Source organism: Trichomycterus rosablanca, chromosome 16 (assembly GCF_030014385.1).
Source record: "Trichomycterus rosablanca isolate fTriRos1 chromosome 16, fTriRos1.hap1, whole genome shotgun sequence".
Lineage (NCBI taxonomy): Eukaryota > Metazoa > Chordata > Actinopteri > Siluriformes > Trichomycteridae > Trichomycterus > Trichomycterus rosablanca.
Window position 1 is genome coordinate 9,149,354 of NC_086003.1, and position 19,406 is coordinate 9,168,759.

The window sequence follows — 19,406 nt, forward strand, 5'->3', positions numbered from 1 at the left end:
GTGTGAATAGACTTCAAACGATCGATTATTTAAAAATATATTCTCAAACCAGCACTGGTTCCAGCACCAGCACCGGCCATGTGCTGTTAAAAGGGGGGTATAATAGCCATAAACGCTTATAATTATATTTATTTCACTCTGAATGGCAAACACTGATCCTAGATCAACATTATTAGACTGAAAAGGCAGACATTCAAGAACAGGCTCAGGTTGAGACTGCAAAATTGCTGCTGTAAACAAGACGCTCATGACAAAAAAAAAAACACAAAAAAAAAACTTTAAAATCACATGTATTTTAGTTGATCAGAATGTGTTCTACCACGGTCCGTGTACCTTTGGTCATTTGTTTTTCACTTCAAATCCCAAAGTTGAAAAACAAGAAAACGGGCTGTTTTTTGTTTCAAAAAACAATATTGAAAAATGGGAAAACGGGGCATTATTTGTTTTTCGTTTCAAGATCAGAAATCAGATAACAAACAGGCAGAAATTGAAAAACGGATCATATTTTAATTTTCCGAAATCAACATTTTCTATCAGTTTCTATGATTTTCTATCATTTTCTATCAACCGGAAATAAACGTGCAAGCGTGTGCACGCTCTAACATGAGCATATTTCATACAGACAGTGTAAATCAAGCACAAGTGTTTCAAAAGGAATAATAACGTGACGTCCTCTGTCCTCTGTCCTCTGTCCTCTGTCGTTCTGACTTTTGTGTTTGTATTTTTTGACGTGCATATATTTGCTCTATCTGCAAAAAACAAACATTATGGGGAAGCTTACTGGACGTTCTACACCGCCAAGGTCATGTTAAGTTGAGTGCATGGAAGACAAGTGATATTTGGATGTATTTTCATGCAGTAAATCAATCGCAATCAAGATGTCAGTACAAGTGACTCAAGTGAACCGAATCACATCACTGAGTGACTCAGACTAACCCGAGTCCATAAAATGAACCGAATTTACCACCACTATGTGACATGTACGATTAGTTATGCCTGTATTACAGAACTGAGTCCTATACGGTAATAATAATAATAATAATAATAACGTAAAAAATAATGCAGCATTCTTTTTCTTAGAATAGCCCCCTATTTTTTTTTAGGATAAATAGTTCTTGTGTGAATTACAAAGGCAGGAAAAAGTACAGCAGACACAAAAGTCAGAACAGAGGACGCGGTGTAACGTTATTATGACTTTTTGCTCCGTCTTCTCAACACTTGTACCTGATTTACACTTTATATGAAGCGTGTACACGCACCTCAGCACGTGCACGCGCTCGCTCTTTTATTTCTGGTTGAACTGATAAAAAATGTTGATTTTGGAAAATTAAAATACGACCCATTTTTCAATTTCTGCTTATTTGTTATTTGATTTTTGATCTTAAAACGAAACACGAATAACGCCCCGTTTTCCCGTTTTTCAACTTTGGGATTTAAAGTGAAAAACGAATTACCAAAGGTACACGGACCCACGCGCTTGCACTTTTATTTCTGGTTGAACTGATAAAAAATTAAAATACGACCCGTTTTTCAATTTCTGCTTGTTTGTTATTAGATTTTTGATCTTGAAAACAAAATTTTCTTCTTTTTCAGTTTTGGTTTTTGAAGTGAAAAACGAATAACCAAAGGCACACGGACCTACCACGAGGAACAAAACAAACATGAATTACTTACGGTTACAGACTAGCTAACGAAGCAAAAACAAGACAGTGGGTAAAATCTTGTTATAAAAATATTCTGAAAAAGACTCGTTAGTCGAACACAAATGAGTTCCTTAAATATAACAAAATTAATCGTTGCGTGAGGAATTTTTTACATTTTTCTGCAGGGCCTGATTGTTAAAGACCACAGACACCCCAAATGCATAGCAAATTCATATCATTCCATAGGCCTATTTGTCTAATCCTATAGATGTAGCACATGAGACACACGCACTCCTGCTACTTGTGCAATATTTGCAAAAGTGAATCCGGTCTGAATAAGGAAACTTGCAGATCAGAGCAAATGTTGTAGACGGTTCTATTATCCTATCCTAATAGCAAAATGCAACATTATGCCACACCGTATCGAGACTGTGAATGCTAGTAAGCCGCAAAGCAGAAAAGCAGTATTTCTACTTGTTGGAAACAACCAACCTCAAGTTAACGATAAAGAAATGAATGTGTTCAGGGTGGAGTAATTGTGTATTGGCTTGAATGCGTGGACGTTCTTTAAATACTCCCTGCGGTAGAGGTGCATTCAGACTGCTACACCTCTCTTTCTTTTCTGTTTGTCCATTATAATCATCCTCATAATCATTGTCATCAACATAACTTCTCTCTTTTGGTTAGGAGTGGTGTTTTCTCTGCACGTTCATCACTTCCCGTGTGTCCTCTGCTGTTGGTTAGGAATCTGCAGAAATGGAAGACATACATATTATTATTAGAAAAAGTCCTACACAGCATAGTTACCATAATAATTACCATGATTTTGAGTTACTGTATTTGCTTTTACAAATAATAAACTACATATTATATTATTTGTTATGAATGACATGCATACACAGATGAGGCATAACATTATGACCACCTTCCTAATATTGTGTTGGTCCCCCTTTTGCTGCCAAAACAGCCTCGACCCGTCAAGGCATGAACTTCACTAGACCCCTAAAGGTGCGCTGTGGTATCTGTCACCAAGATGTTAGCAGCAGATCCTTTAACTCCTGTAAGTTCTGAGGTGGGGCCTCCATGGATCGGAATTGTTTGTCGAGCACAACCCAAAGATGCTCGATTGGATTGAATTTGGAAGCCAAGTCAACACCTCAAACTCGTTGTTGTGCTCCTCAAACCATTACTGAACCATTTTTGCTTTGTGGCAGGGTGCATTATCCTGCTGAAAGAGGCCACAGCCATCATTGAATATTGTTTCCATGAAAGGGTGTACATGTTCTGCAACAATGCTTAGGTATATGGTACGTGTCAAAGTAACATAAACATGAGTGGCAGGACCCAAGGTTTACCAGCAGAACATTGCCCAAAGCATCACACTGCATCCGCCGGCTTGCCCTCTTCACACAGTGCATCTTGGTGCCATGTGTTACCTACAGTACAGACCACAATAATTTATTAGTATGGTGTAGGGCCTCCTTTTGCGGCCAATACAGCGTCAATTCGTCTTGGACAGTGGTCAGAGGGATTTTAAGCCATTCTTCTTGCAGGATAGTGGCCAGGTCACTACGTGATGCTGGTGGAGGAAAACGTTTCCTGACTCGCTTCTCCAAAACACCCCAAAGTGGCTCAATAATATTTAGATCTGGTGACTGTACAGGCCATGGGAGATGTTCAACTTCACTTTCATGTTCATCAAACCAATCTTTCACCAGTCTTGCTGTGTGTATTGGTGCATTGTCATCCTGATACACGGCACCGCCATTGGATGCACATGGTCCTCCAGAATGGTTCGGTAGTCCTTGGCAGTGACGCGCCCATCTAGCACAAGTATTGGGCCAAGGGAATGCCATGATATGGCAGCCCAAACCATCACTGATTTACCCCCATGCTTCACTCTGGGCATGCAACAGTCTGGGTGGTACGCTTCTTTGGGGCTTCTCCACACCGTAACTCTCCCGGATGTGGGGAAAACAGTAAAGGTGGACTCATCAGAGAACAATACATGTTTCACATTGTCCACAGCCCAAGATTTGCGCTCCTTGCACCATTGAAACCGACGTTTGGCATTGGCACGAGTGACCAAAGGTTTGGCTATAGCAGCCCGGCCGTGTATATTGACCCTGTGGAGCTCCCGACGGACAGTTCTGGTGGAAACAGGAGAGTTGAGGTGCACATTTAATTCTGCCGTGATTTGGGCAGCCGTGGTTTTATGTTTTTTGGATACAATCCGGGTTAGCACCCGAACATCCCTTTCAGACAGCTTCCTCTTGCGTCCACAGTTAATCCTGTTGGATGTGGTTTGTCCTTCTTGGTGGTATGCTGACATTACCCTGGATACCATGGCTCTTGATACATCACAAAGACTTGCTGTCTTGGTCACAGATGCGCCAGCAAGACGTGCACCAACAATTTGTCCTCTTTTGAACTCTGGTATGTCACCCATAATGTTGTGTGCATTGCAATATTTTGAGCAAAACTGTGCTCTTACCCTGCTAATTGAACCTTCACACTCTGCTCTTACTGGTGCAATGTGCAATTAATGAAGATTGGCCACCAGACTGGTCCAATTTAGCCATGAAACCTCCCACACTAAAATGACAGGTGTTTCAGTTATTTTGTCCAACCCCTGTATGTAAGAAACGCACGTGCACCCGGCCACCCACCTTTCTATCAGTACCAGCATTAGCTCATCTGTTGGATCAGACCACACGGGCCAGCCTTCGCTCCCCATGTGCATCAATGAGCCTTGGCTGCCCGTGACCCTGTCATCAGTTTACTACTGTTCCTTCCTTGGACCACTTTTGATAGATACTGACCACTGCAGACCGGGAACACCCCACAAGAGCTGCAGTTTTGGAGATGCTCTGACCCAGTCATCTAGCCATGACAATTTGGCCCTTGTCAAACTCGCTCAAATCCTTACACTTACCCATTTTTTTCTGTTCACTTGATGCCTAATATATACCACCCACTAACAGGTGCTGTGATGAAGAGATAATCAGTGTTATTCGCTTCACCTGTCAGTGGTCATAATGTTATGCCTAGTCAGTGTATGTGTGCAGTTGTTCTGTGTTTGAAAACACAGATAGCTTATCAACTACTATTGTTATATCTGTTTTCACATGAGCGACTAAGACCGGTGTCACTGCTGACCTTCCTGAAGAGGATGTTTCTGGTTCTGATAAAATGCAGACAGCAGGATATAGGGTATGTATGCCATCTTGTAAAATTTGTCTTTTAATTTTCACCTTAATGTATAAAAATGTTACATCTTTTTCTATTTACTATTTATTCCCACTAAGTCTTCATTTTATTTAGCTTCATACTAGTCAGGGTTGCAGTGGGTCTGGCTTCCCTGGAATCACTGGGCACAATGCAACACACCCTGGACAGGACGTCAGTCCATGGTGGGGCCTCGACCAACCCCTTTTAGCCAATCATGTCTGTATGTAGATGCCCAACCAGCCAACAGCACCGCTGTAGTAAGCTAAAGTAATTTACCACCCAATCACAGATCTCTATATATATTCTTATACATCAGCCTTTATACTACAGAGCAGGATGCATTTGTAAGCACCTTTGGAGTTGGAATCTAGGAAAACCTCAACGTAGGTTGTGGGAACGTAGCCCTCCTCTTCCTCATTCCTCCGGACACGTGTCCAGCCATCTCCTTTATCCTCCTCGATCACGAAAAGTACCTCTCCTTCTGCTAATGCCAGCGTGCCCTCATTAGTACCTACATGAATTAGAAAGAGACGGGTGTTAATACAGAAAAAGATTTAAAAAATTGAGATGGAAAAATAGTGTAAAGTGCCAAAACCTCCAGGACCCTGACCATGATGAAGTAGTTAGAAGAAATTTAACATTATATTATTGTTATTATTAGTAGTAGTAGTACAACCCCAAATTAGAAAATATTGGGACAGTATAGAAAATGCAATGTTTCTTGCATTGACTTTTATTTCATTGCAGACAGTATGAACTCAAGATACTTCATGTTTTGTCTCAACAACTTTATTTCATTTGACAGTATACATCCAGGATACATCCAACACATTCCAGTAAAAGTTGGGACGGTAAAGCATTTACCACTTTATTATGAGTAACAAACGTTTACAGGAAGAATGGGACAAAGTAACACCTGATGCGACATTAAGTGTGATAGTCCATCTTAGATGCCTCAGAGCCCAGGGAACTTGACAATGTTTCTGGACATGGTTAACATAAGGCTTTTTTGCACAGTAGTAGCATTTGTCTGGCAAGGTTTGCCAAAGTAATCCCTTGCCCATGTGGTTATATCAGCTATTGTTGAGTGGCGGTTCTTGATGTAGTGCCGTCTGAGGGAACGAAGATCACAGGCGTTCAGCTTATGCTTGCACCCTTTTATGCACTGAAATTCCTCCAGATTCATTAAATCGTTTAATGATATTATGCACTGTAGAGGCAGAAATATGCAAATCCCTTCCAATCTTTCTTTGAGGTACATTGTTTTTATCCATATCAATAATTTTCTCTAGACATTGTTGACAAACTGGAGATCCTCTGGCCATCTTTGCTCATCAAAGACTCAGCCTTTCCTGGATGCTGCTTTTGTACGAAATCATGATAACAATCACCTGTTGACATCACCTGTTTAAAGTCACATTATTTAGTTTTTTTTATCTTATTAGTTGCCCTAAATTGCCCCGTCCCAACTTTTTGGAATGTGCTGCAGGCCTGAAATGCAGGAATGGAGGTATATTAACAAATAAAATGAAGTTGAGCAGATAAAACATGAAATATCTCAGGTTTATACTGTCTGCAATCAACTAAAAGTCAATATAAATGTAAGGAACACCACATTTTTATTTTATTTGCATTTTCCATATTGTCCCAACCTTTTCTGATTTAGGGTATAATACATTGTTTAATTGTAAGAAAACAATAGTAAATCAATTAAAAGCAGACTCTCATAGACTAATGATAATGTAACTGTAGGATGTTTCTTATGGCCCCAACTGATGGCTCTTTTACCTTCAAATGGATATAGTGCTTTGCAGGTTCCAATAGTGGGCAGCATTTCTTCCTCAGCATCATCAAACTCATCAAACTCAGGATCAGTCTGAACCTTTGTCTGGACTTCAGAGCTCTGTTCCTCAGTGTAGCTACCATCCGGACTGCTCCATCACACACACACAAGCAGGCAGCACATAACCAAAAAGAAAACAAGCATACACAGCATTACTATAGCAGCTGTATATAACAGAAGGACTTGGAATGTAACAGTATTGGACAGTAAAGTACTAATATACATAAAACGTGGCTCATTTGCTGAATGAATTAGACAGTGAGACACATTAAGAGTGCGTCCTTCTGCGTTCCCATTTTTGGCCGGCAGAAATGGCATAGAGACTCACATGATTCATGTATCAGTCTTTCTTTATTAACAATCACCTGCATCTTGTAAGCCTTAATTCACTCCAGGTGGAAGTTGTTCTATATATCACGGTTTCTCTCAGTTTTGTCAGCCTCTTTGTTGGCACACTTGCGTTTCTCTGAACCTGTGATGCTGGGCAGTTGGTCCAGTCTTCCACTGGCATGCAATTCCAGCATTCTTTGGCTTTCTGAGAACCTTAAGATGGAACCTCTCTGGGAAAGCAGACTGCTCCAGAGGCAGCCTGACCCCACTCGAAATCCATGTTATGCAAGATAAGTGCAAGTTGTCTGGGCTTAGTTGTCTGGGCGTGCAAGTTGCAAAGAAGCAGCCCCATATCATGATGCTCCCAACTACATACTTAACTGTGTACAGTCTTCTAGGATTCATACACTCAATTTAAACAAACATGACAGGCTATATTAATTCAATTAATAAGAACAGTCCAAATACTTATAGATGCAGATGTTAGACCTGCATCTATATTTGCATGTGATGTAGTGAGAGTCAATAAGTTTTCCATTTGCAGATTATAAAACTATGATGGTGTAATTAGGGCCACTATAAAAAATAGATATTATTTAGTTCGAATTTTGTGAAAAGTGGAAATTATTTCGAGAATAAAGTTGAAATATTACGGCCATAGCAACCTCCTTGTGTTAAAATGAGGGATGTTCATGATTTGGTAAAGTTATACTTTCGAATCGGTTTCACAAATAAAGAAATTCTCAATCTCCTGGCACAGTTTGTTAATAGCATAAGGATGCTGAAACAGCTTAGCTAGAATGTGAGCTTCTACTTCTACTGAGCCTTATGGACTCGTACAATGAACTAAAGCCGTATGGCACAGCTACAAATCAGGGGTGCCCAAAACGTTGATCGTGATCTACCAGTCGATCGCAAAGTGCGTGCTGGTAGATCACACCTTATTCAAACAGGTCGCTGTGATTGACATGAAATGTGGCCACTGTTTCTTTAATTTGCGTTGTTACCATAGCTACGCCTTAGCCCATGTAAAGCACTGTTCATCTAGAAAGTTTTCATTCATCAGTTATTATTAAGTAAGTGGAAGAAGCTGACAAGAAATTTTAACCCTCAATCAGTCATATGAAGTCAAGGGCCTCTGCTGGACAATTTTGGAACTTGCTGACTGAGGAAAGATATCCAAACATATAAATATGTGACACATATTTGACAGCATTTTTTGATCAACCTGCTTGTGTGAAACAGCCTTTTCCCACACATAAAAATAATTAAGTCTAAATATCGGTCCACTCTTACTGATAAACAAGAATTGGCATCTGCTTAAGAATGCATCTGCATCTGCATCAGCAGCTATTGTACAGACTACATAAGCCTGACTGACACCATTCAGAATAAGGTTAGTGTGATTTTTCACTCGCTTGCCCAGTAATGCTGAATATCAATATAGGCAACTAAAGTGCATTTTAAAAAGCTACAAAGCTTTTTTTAAAAATGATAAGGCCAACATTAAAAAGTAGATTGTGATGACACGATCTCAAGCCACAAAAGTGTGGCCACCCCTGCTATAAATGATTGCACTGACGGGTTTAGTCATCATGTCGTGGATGGAAGCGTCCAATACAAACAACCACACAAAATTAATCGCGGGTTATTGGAGAACCACAGTAACGCGCATTGGAGGCTGCCCTCAGCGCTTGCGTGCCAATCCAGGTACTGAGACCCGTGCTTCTCTGAACTAAGCCGACGACGGCTGCACACTACTCGGCCATAATATTTCGACTTTATTCTCATAATCATTTCAATTTTAATCTTGAAATCAAAGCTTAATAATATTTTTTTACAGTGGCCCTAATCCGCTGTCGCATAAAACCAACTTTACAAGGCTGTGCTCTGTATGGCCTTTTCTATTCAGGTGTGGTTTAAGAATTTTGTCTACTTTACCATGATTGCTACTCATTATGTGAAATCTTCTTAAGGAACGGCAGCATTAAAATGAAACCAGTTAATTTGCACACAACGATTCATTTTATTTCTATTATTTTCCGCATTAATAGCTAAAACTTTTGTTTCAATACTCCCTAAAGTGAGAAAACAAAGTTTATGTGTAATTCTCTATGAATGGACTGATATTTTTCCTATTAATTTTGTTTTTAAACTTATCTTTGTTATTAATTTATACATACAAGGTGATTTGTTAATTACCTTGAATCTTTATTTAACTGACAAAAGTACAAATGAAAGATTGCCAGTGTTTCAACTGATCAACTTCAATGTATTTTGCAAATATAAACACATTTAGAATTTGATGCAACACACACAAAAAAGTTGGGACAGAGGCGTGTTTACCCCTGTCCTTCATCACCAGAACTGAGGACCCTAATTGTTGCAGTCTTGCCAATGGAATTCTTCTCCATTCTTGCTTGATACGAGACTTCGGCTGTTTAACAGTTTGTGATCGCTGATGTCTGACTCTACAGTTCAAGATGCACCATGCATTTTCAACAGGAGACAGATCTGGACTGCAGGCAGGCCAGTCATGCACATGCACTCTGTGTCTATGAAGCCAATCTGTTGTAGTAGGTACAGAATGAGGTCTGCTGTTGTTTTTGTTAAAATAATCACAGACTTGGTAACAGCATGTCTTGCTAATGTTGAAATATACACCTTCACATCAATAGTTTGCAAGTATGCAAAAATGGTTCACACATATGCTACTACATCATACTCAATGCTTTTGCTGATATTAGTCTGGATTGTCATTTCATTTTTGTGACAGAGAACTTTTCCTGAAAACAACCTGAAACGTGGACTCATCTGACCAGAGAACACGTTTCCACTGTTGTTCAGTCCATCTAAGATGAGCCAGGGCCCTTGGACAACTGTGGTGGTCTGTATAGAACTGATGTCTAGCTTTTCTTTGTGTAATAGAGTTTCAGGTTGCATTTCTTGATGCAGTGGCAGTCTGTGTTAAGTGACAACAGTTTTCTGAAGTACTCTAGAGCCCATGTTCACAATCTTTTCTGAAAATCTTTTTACAATATTATGTATGGTAGATGACAAATGACCTAAATTATTGAACACATGAAGTCTGGAACACAGTGGTGAGTCACAACCAATTTTGCTTGTAATGATTAAGCCTTTGGTGGATCCTCTTTTTATACCCAATCATGATTCACTCACCTGTTACCAATTCACCTGCTTATTGTGGAATGTTTCAATGTTTTGCCTCTGTCCCAACTTTTTTGGAAATGGGGTTTGTACATTGTGTGTTTGTGTGCATGTGTACCTTTCTCGATCCTGAGCACAGTTATTGTTGGTTGTTGTTGTTGTTGTTGTTATTGTTGTTGTTGTTGTTGCTGTTGTGCTGTTTTGTGTTTCGAACACCATGCTTTGCCTCTTAGTTGGATCACTTCTCGCTGGCATTCTGCCTTCCACCTCTGCTAGCCAGCCCTGCAGTGGACACACACACATACAACATATACACCAAACACATTAGTTTTAGAATAGTGCATGTGTGTGTGTCTGTGTGCAAAAATGACACACACCTCAAATTTCTGAAGTTCAGCCTGTAGTTTATCAATGGATTGTGCGATCTCTGCAAGTCGAGGGTCCACACTGCTTGGATCCCCCATCTGTGGGTTCTTTATGTAAACATCCTTCATTTTAGTCAGCGCATCTCTGAAAGGAACACACACACACACACACTACATCTGAGCACTGACAGGTGCATATAATGTTTGCATAATTGTGTTAACAGACAAGTGACAACTAGACAGTTACCATATACTGTTATACCATATACCGTTATACGGTTATACCATATACCGATCAGCCAGAACATTAAAACCACCTCATTTTTTCTACACTCACTGTCCATTTTATTAGCTTCACTTACCATATAGGAGCACTTTGTAGTTCTACAATTACTAACTGTAGTCCATCTGTTTCTCTGCATGCTTTGTTAGCCCCCTTTCATGCTGTTCTTCAATGGTCAGGACTCTCCCAGGACCACTACAGAGTAGGTATTATTTAGGTGGTGGATCATTCTCAGCACTGCAGTGACACTGACCTGGTGGTGGTGTGTTAGTGTGTGTTGTGCTGGTATGAGTGGATAAGACACAGTAATGCTGATGGAGTTTTTAAACACCTCACTGTCACTGCTGGACTGAGAATAGTCCACCAACCAAAAATATATCCAGCCAACAGCATCCCGTGGGCAGCGTCCTGTGACCACTGTTAATGGGCTAGAAGATGACCAACTCAAACAGCAGCAATAGATGAGCGATCGTCTCTGACTTTACATCTACAAGGTGGACCAACTAGCTAAGAGTGGAGAGTGAGTGGACACAGTATTTAAAAACCCCAGCAGCGCTGCTGTGTCTGATCCACTCATATCAGCACAACACACACTAACACACCACCATCATGTGTGTTTTTGTATCTGTTGGTCCTGGATTTTGTAAAGTTGCTTTGAGACAATGTCTATTGTAAAAAGCGCTATATACAGTGGGGCCAAAAAGTATTTAGTCAGCCACTGATTGTGCAAGTTCTCCTACTTAGAAAGATGAGAGAGGTCTGTAATTTTCATCATAGATACACTTCAACTATGAGAGACAAAATGAGAAAAAAAAATCCAGGAAATCACATTGTAGGATTTTTAAAGAATTTATTTGTAAATTATGGTGGAAAATAAGTATTTGGTCAATAACAAAAGTTCAACTCAATACTTTGTAACATAACCTTTGTTTTCATCGACAGAGGTGAAACGTTTCCTGTAAGTCTTCACCATGTTTGCACACACTGTAGCTGGTATTTTGGCCCATTCCTCCATGCAGATCTCCTCTAGAGCAGTGATGTTTTGGGGCTGTCGCTGGGCAACACGGACTCCACGAATTTTCTATGGGGTTGAGGTCTGGAGACTGGCTAGGCCACTCCAGGACCTTGAAATGCTTTTTACGGAGCCACTCCTTCGTTGCCCGAGCAGTGTTTTTGGGATCATTGTCATGCTGGAAGACCCAGCCACGTTCCATCTTCAATGCTCTCACTGATGGAAGGAGGTTTTGGCTTAAAATCTCACGATACATGGCCCCGTTCATTCTTCCCTTAACACGGATCAGTCGTCCTGTCCCCTTTGCAGAAAAACAGCCCCAAAGCATGATGTTTCCACACCCATGCTTCACAGTAGGTATGGTGTTCTTGGGTTTTTCTTCTTCCTCCAAACACGACGAGTTGAGTTTTTACCAAAAAGTTCCATTTTGGTTTCATCTGACCACATGATATTCTCCCAATCCTCTTCTGGATCATCCATATGCTCTCTGGCAAACATCAGACGGGCCTGGACATGTACTGGCTTAAGCAGGGGGACACGCCTGGCACTGCAGGATTTGAGTCCCTCTCGGCGTAGTGTGTTACTAATGGTAGCCTTTGTTACTTTGGTCCCAGCTCTCTGCAGGTCATTCATCAGGTCCCTCCGTGTAGTTCTGGGATTTTTGCTCACCGTTCTCATGATCATTTTGACCCCACGGGATGAGATCTTGACCCCAAGGGAGATTATCAATGGTCTTGTATGTCTTCCATTTTCTTACAATTGCTCCCACAGTTGATTTATTCACACCAACCTGCTTGCCTATTGTAGATTCACTCTTCCCAGCCTGGTGCAGGTCTACAATTTTCTTCCTGGTGTCCTTCGACAGCTCTTTGGTCTTGGCCATGGTTGAGTTTGGAGTCTGACTGTTTGAGGCTGTGGACAGGTGTCTTTTATACAGATAACGAGGGCAAACAGGTGCCATTAATACAGGTAACGAGTGGAGGACAGAAGAGCTTCTTAAATAAGAAGTTACAGGTCTGTGAGAGCCAGAAATCTTGCTTGTTTGTTATTGACCAAATACTTATTTTCCACCATAATTTACGAATAAATTCTTTAAAAATCCTACAATGTGATTTCCTGGATTTTATTTTCTCATTTTGTCTCTCATAGTTGAAGCGTACCTATGATGAAAATTACAGACCTCTCTCATCTTTCTAAGTAGGAGAACTTGCACAATCAGTGGCTGACTAAATACTTTTTGACCCCACTGTAAATAAAGTTGACTTGACTTGACACCATGTCAGTGTCACTGCAGTGCTGAGAATGATCCACCACCCAAATAATACCTGCTCTGTAGTGGTCCTTGGAGAGTCCTGACCATTGAAGAACAGCATGAAAGTGGGCTAACAAAGCATGTAGAGAAACAGATGGACTACAGTCAGTAATTGTAGAACTACAGAGTGCTTCTGTATGGTAAGTGGAGCTGATAAAATGGACAGTGAGTGTAGAAACAAGGAGGTGGTTTTATTGTTATGGCTGATCTGTGTAAATTCAGTTATTTAAGGAACAGTTTGGGATCAAATGGAATCAAATGTGACCTCACAGCAAGAAGGTCCAGGGTTCGATTCTCAGGTGGAGCGGTCAGTTTGCATGTACTTCCCGTGTCCGAGTGGGTTTCCGCCACGTGCGCCAGTTTTCTCCAACAGTTCAAAGACATGCAGTCATGTTAATTGGAGATACTAAAAGTGTGTTTGTCCTGTGATTGACTGGCGACCTGTCCAGGGTGTTTCCAACCTCTCACCCAGTGAATTATACCCACCACGGCCCTGAATTGGGTAAAGCGGTGGTAAAACAGATAATGTTTCGCTAATGAGTAGCTGACCTTTGCACTTTTTGTGGTGGGCAAATGAAATCATTTTTAAAATTCCCAACTTAGGCTACAGGCAGATGTCAAATAGATCTATATACACCGATCAGCATAACATTATGACCACCTTCCTAATATTGTATTGGTCCCCCTTTTGCTGCCAAAACAGCCCTGACCCGTCGAGGCATGGACTCCACTAGATCCCTGAAGGTGTGCTGTGGTATCTGGCACCTTTAACTCCTGTAAGTTGCGAGGTGGGGCCTCCATGAATCGGACTTGTTTGTCCAGCACATCCCACAGATGCTATTGGATTGAGATCTGGGAATTTGGAGGCCAAGTCAACACCTCAAACTCGTTGTTGTGCTCCTCAAACCTTTGCTGAACCATTTTTGCTTTGTGGCAGGGCGCATTATCCTGCTGAAAGAGGCCACAGCCATCAGGGAATACCGTTTCCATGAAAGGGTGTACATGGTCTGCAACAATGCTTAGGTAGGTGGTACATGTCAAAGTAGCATCCACATGGATGGCAGGACCCAAGGTTTCCCAGCAGAACATTGCCCAGAGCATCACACTGCCTCCGCCGGTTTGCCTTCTTCCCATAGTGCATCCTGGTGCCATGTGTTCCCCAGGTAAGCGACACACATGCACCCGGCTATCCATGGATGTAAAAGAAAATGTGATTCATCAGACCAGGCAACCTTCTTTCATTGCTCCGTGGTCCAGTAACGATGAGCGTGTGCCCATTGTTGGCGCTTTCGGTGGTGGACAGGGGTCAGCATGGGCACCCTAACTGGTCTGCGGCTATGCAGCCCCATACGCAACAAACTGCACTGTGTATTCTGACACCTTTCTATCAGAACCAGCATTAACTTCTTCAGCAATTTGAGCTACAGTAGCTTGTCTGTTGGATCAGACTACATGGGCCAGCCTTCACTCCCCACGTGCATCAATGAGCCTTGGCTGCCCATGACCCACTGTTCCTTCATTGGACCACTTTTGTTAGATACTGACCACTGAAGACTGGAAACACCCCACAAGAGCTGTAGTTTTGGGGAAGCTCTGACCCAGTCATCTAGCCATCACAATTTGGCCCTTGTCAAACTCCCTCAAATCCTTATGCTTGTCTATCTTTCCTGCTTCTAACACATCAACTTTGAGGATAAAATGTTCACTTGCTGCCTAATATATCCCACCCACTAACAGGTGCCGTGATGAAGAGATAATCAGTGTTATTCACTTCACATGTCAAAGGTCATAATGTTATGCCTAGTCGGTGTAGATCTAGATCATCTCCCATTTTCTAATAGTCTATTGATTTTTTTTGTCCCATTACGTGTGATTCTTTTTTACTTTCTTAATTAAATGCAATTATTCCCCCTCTAGGCTCACTGTGTCCCTCCTGGTTGAGAACCACTGTTCTAGGGCATTTTATTCTTTGTCACTTGTCTCATATTGTGTATGTACATACCTCTGGTCCAGCTCTTTGGTAATGTCTTTATTGATTTCTTCGATCTTTGCCTGCAATTTCTTCCTTCTCTGCTCTGGAGGCAGGTGACTGAAGTCTTCAGGATTCGCACCCTAAAATTAAAAGAGGGAAATAGGAAAAGTTCATTTTACAAAATAAAAAATAAGAATTTAATTCATTTACAACAGTACCCAGAACTTTAAGTACTTTATACACGTACTTAAAGTGTTTTTTATACATCTAGTTAGTTTTACCACGGCTTTTATGAGGGTCGCTGTGGGTACGATTCAGTGGGCGAAAGGTAGAAACACCCTGGACAGGTCGCCAGTCCATCACAGGGCAAACACATTCACACATAGGGCATCTTAAGCATCTCCAGTCAACCTCACCTGCACATCTTTGGACTGTGGGAGGAAACCAGAGCTCCCAGAGGAAACCCACACGGACACAATGAGAACAAACAAGACGGGACCCAGACTGTTCAACCTGGGAATCGAACCCAGGAACTTCTCGCTGTGAGGCGACAGTGCTACCCACCGTGCTGCCCCATATACATACATATATATTAAATTAGGTTTATTAAATAAATAAACTTAATAAATGTACAGATTATGGATGTAACGATGCACCACAAGACAGTTAAAAATCGATTCACATGTGTAACAATTCAAATCGGTTTATATGTATAATGAATCAATATTCACTTTAAACAGCAGAGGGCACTGGCTCTTTTTTTACCTCGCCTGGTTGATGTCAGTACAGGGTTGCCAGATTCGGAATTTTCCAGCCAAATTTATTTATGTGAGGATACTTTCTTTCAGTAATTTATTTATTTAATGCGAGCTTTATTTCATTTCGTTTTTTTTACACAAAAAAGGGAAATGTGCAGCATTGTTTTGCATAGTTTGTACCTACCTCAAAAATAAAAGGGCATTCATTATTTAGATAAATAAAAGATAAGCACAAAAACAGTATTTTATTTTATTATTTTTTAAAAAGAAATAATAAAAGGAAACTTTGTCAAAATTTGTTTTCAATTTAATTTTGTTTAAAAAAATCGCATCGTGAGTAGAGTCTATCATTACATCCCTAATACAGATCTATTAACTAGATAGTATTTTTTGTTTGTTTTATAGTTGTAGTAGTCAAATATTTACAAGATGAGTATTTTATAATTGTTATTTATTACAACTATGGGGTGTAAATAAGTCTTTGTAAGTTCTACAAGTTTAAAAACTGTTAAGACTTAAAACTGAGGTCATACTACTCAACATGGTAAACTAAAACAGCATAATTATGACTATCCAAATAAAAATAAAAACAATTTAAATAAAATGTTAAAGTTAAAGCCTTGCATAACTAACCTCCATCATACTTTTAAATAAATAATTTAATACCATTAAAGCTGCACTATTTTTGTAACAAAGGTTTTGTAACTTTACTATTCCAAATACTGAAATAGATCATGGACTTAAACAGTCAGGTAGCATAACGAAATATAAAACGAACTAATGATTCAATTTTTAGGGCTTAATATGGTTCAAGGACGGATAAGTTACAGAAAGCACATCTGAAGTACAGAGGGCAAAGAACCTAAAACAGAAAATATAGAAACACTAGTCAGGCAACTATAACCCCAAATCAGAAAAAGTTGGGACAGCATGGAAAACACCATGCTTAGATTTACTTTTATTGACTTTTTTTTACTTTTATTTGACAGACAAGATAAACCTGAGATATTTCATGTTTTGTCTGCTCAAACTCATTTTATTTATAAATAAACATCGATTCCTGCATTTCAGGCCTGCAGCACATTCCAAAAAAAGGCCAAGGGTGCAAGCTTAAGCTGAACACCCATAATCTTCGATCCGTCAGACGCCACTGCATCAAGAACCGCCACTCAACAATAGCTAATATAACCACATGAGCAAAGGAATACTTTGGCAAACCTTTGTCAAGCACTACAATACAGAATTACATGCACAAATGCCACTTAAAACTTTACTGTGCAAAAAAGAAGCCTTATGTTAACAATGTCCAGAAGCGGCATCGACTTCTCTGGGCTCTAAGGCATCTAGTATGGACTATCACACAGTGAAAACGTGTATTGTGGTCAGATGAATCAGCATTCCAGGTCTTTTTCGGGAAAAATGGACGCCGAAAAAGGACCATCCAGACTGTTATCAGCAACAAGTCCAAAAGCCAGGGTCTGTCATGGTATGGAGCTGATTCAGTGCCCTTGGTAAAGGTCATTTACACTTCTGTGATGGCAGCATTAATGCAGAAAAGTTCATTGAGATCTTAGAGCAACATATGCTGCCTTCAAGACGTCATCTTTTCCAGGGACGTCCATGCATTTTTCAACAAGACGATGCAAAACCACATGCTGCACACATTACAAAGGCATGGTTGTGGAAGAAGAGGGTACGGATACTGGACTGGCCTGTCTGCAGTCCTGACCTGTCCCCAATAGAGAATGTGTGGAGAGTTTAGAAATGAAAAATGCGACAATGACGACCCCGTACTGTTGTACATTTTAAGACGTGTTTGCAGGAACAATGAGACAAAATAAAAGCTGAAACACTAAATCACTTGGTATCCTCGGTGCCAAAATGTCTTTTAAGTGTGGTGAAATGGAATGGCAACATTGTGGTAAAGTGGTAAATGCTTTACTGTCCCAACTTTTTTGGAATGTGTTGCAGGCCTGAAATGCAGGAATGGATGTTTATTAATAAATGAAATGAAGTTGAGCAGACAAAACATGAAATATCTCAGGTTCATCCTGTCTGCAATCAAATAAAAGTCAAAGTAAATGTAAGAAACTCTGTGTTTTTATTATTTGCATTCTTCATGCTGTCCCAACTTTTTCTGATTTGAGGTTGTACTTAAGGTTGTGTAAATTAGTACATTTAACACTAAGAGGAAAAAATCATGTTAGTTATCAGCCATGCAAACAGATAATGTACAGTGATGGGGTTGGGATCACCTCAATTAGGTTCCGCACGTGGGCATTGAGTGAGATCTACACGAAAGGAAAGCCACCACACAAATCATACAGACAAAATAAGAACAAACATAAACACAAATATAAGACAACACAACACTGTTTACTTGTAAAGAAAATAAAAAGAACATAAATGCTGTTTAAAACACCACATAATTTTATAATAAAATTAAGTAATAAAAAAAAAAACGTTTTAAAATTGTATGTATATACCCCTCCCCCCCCAACACACACATATACATACAATTTTTAAACGTTTTTTTTTTTTTTAATTACTTAATTGTTGTTTATAATGCTATGATGACGACGGGCACATTATGGTCACACCATGCAGGCCATGCATTTACAGATGTGCTTACCAGCTTGAGAGAAAGCTTCTCGAGAGGGATCAGAGAGATTGATGGAGGAAGAAGTGGAGAAATAAAAAAAAAAACAGCATCAGAAGAAAACACCTTACAATGGTTTACACCCATACAAGTACACACATGCACGACTGTTCTACATCAAGTCATGGCATTGCTGTGGTGAAGCTCACTACACAAAAAGCAGTAAGTCTTATTCTACCATTAGACTAAAACTAACTATTCATTAGCACTTTATACACTGATCAGCCATAACATTAAAACCACCTCTTTGTTACTACACTCACTGTCCATTTTATCAGCTACACTTACCATATAGAAGCACTTTGTAGTTCTACAATTATTGACTGTAGTCCATCTGTTTCTCTACATACTTTTTAACCTGCTTTCACCCTGTTCTTCAATGGTCAGGACCCCCACAGGACAACCACAAAGCAGGTATTATTTAGGTGGTGGATCATTCTCAGCACTGCATTGACGATGACATGGTGGTGGCGTGTTAGTGTGTGTTGTGCTGGTATAAGTGGATTAGGCACAGCAGCGCTGCTGGAGTTTTTAAATACCGTGTCCACTCACGGCCCACTCTATTAGACACTCCTACTTAGTTGGTCCACCTTGTAGATGTAAAGTCAGAGACAATCGCCCATCTATGGCTGCTGTTTGAGTTGGTCATCTTTTAGACCCGCCCATAATAAATAGTCAAACAGAATCAATTCTAATTGTATTTTATTCATATTGCATATCGTATTGACACCATTATTTAAAAATATTTTTAATTATCAATATACTGTTCCCCCCTACCATGTAACACACTAATGCTAATAGTTGCTAATATTTGTCCCATTTACATTTAC

At 40.1% G+C, this 19,406-nt stretch overlaps 1 protein-coding gene across 2 annotated transcripts in view; it reads right to left on the reverse strand.

Moving 5' to 3' along the window:
• Window positions 1–1,860: 1,860 nt before the first annotated feature.
• LOC134330175 (formin-binding protein 1) overlaps window positions 1,861–19,406 on the reverse strand; it is a 173,276-nt gene continuing 155,730 nt past the window's right edge. The window contains exons 12-19 of one of the 2 annotated variants that reach the window (XM_063011187.1): window positions 18,550–18,564; window positions 18,173–18,208; window positions 15,190–15,299; window positions 10,593–10,725; window positions 10,334–10,497; window positions 6,663–6,805; window positions 5,227–5,385; window positions 1,861–2,391 (exon numbers count right to left, since the gene is read on the reverse strand). In XM_063011187.1, coding sequence (XP_062867257.1) covers window positions 2,384–2,391; window positions 5,227–5,385; window positions 6,663–6,805; window positions 10,334–10,497; window positions 10,593–10,725; window positions 15,190–15,299; window positions 18,173–18,208; window positions 18,550–18,564 — 768 coding nt within the window. In that variant the 3' untranslated portion in view covers window positions 1,861–2,383. The remainder of the gene's footprint in view (window positions 2,392–5,226; window positions 5,386–6,662; window positions 6,806–10,333; window positions 10,498–10,592; window positions 10,726–15,189; window positions 15,300–18,172; window positions 18,209–18,549; window positions 18,565–19,406) is intronic. The other variant, XM_063011186.1, reaches the window with a different exon arrangement.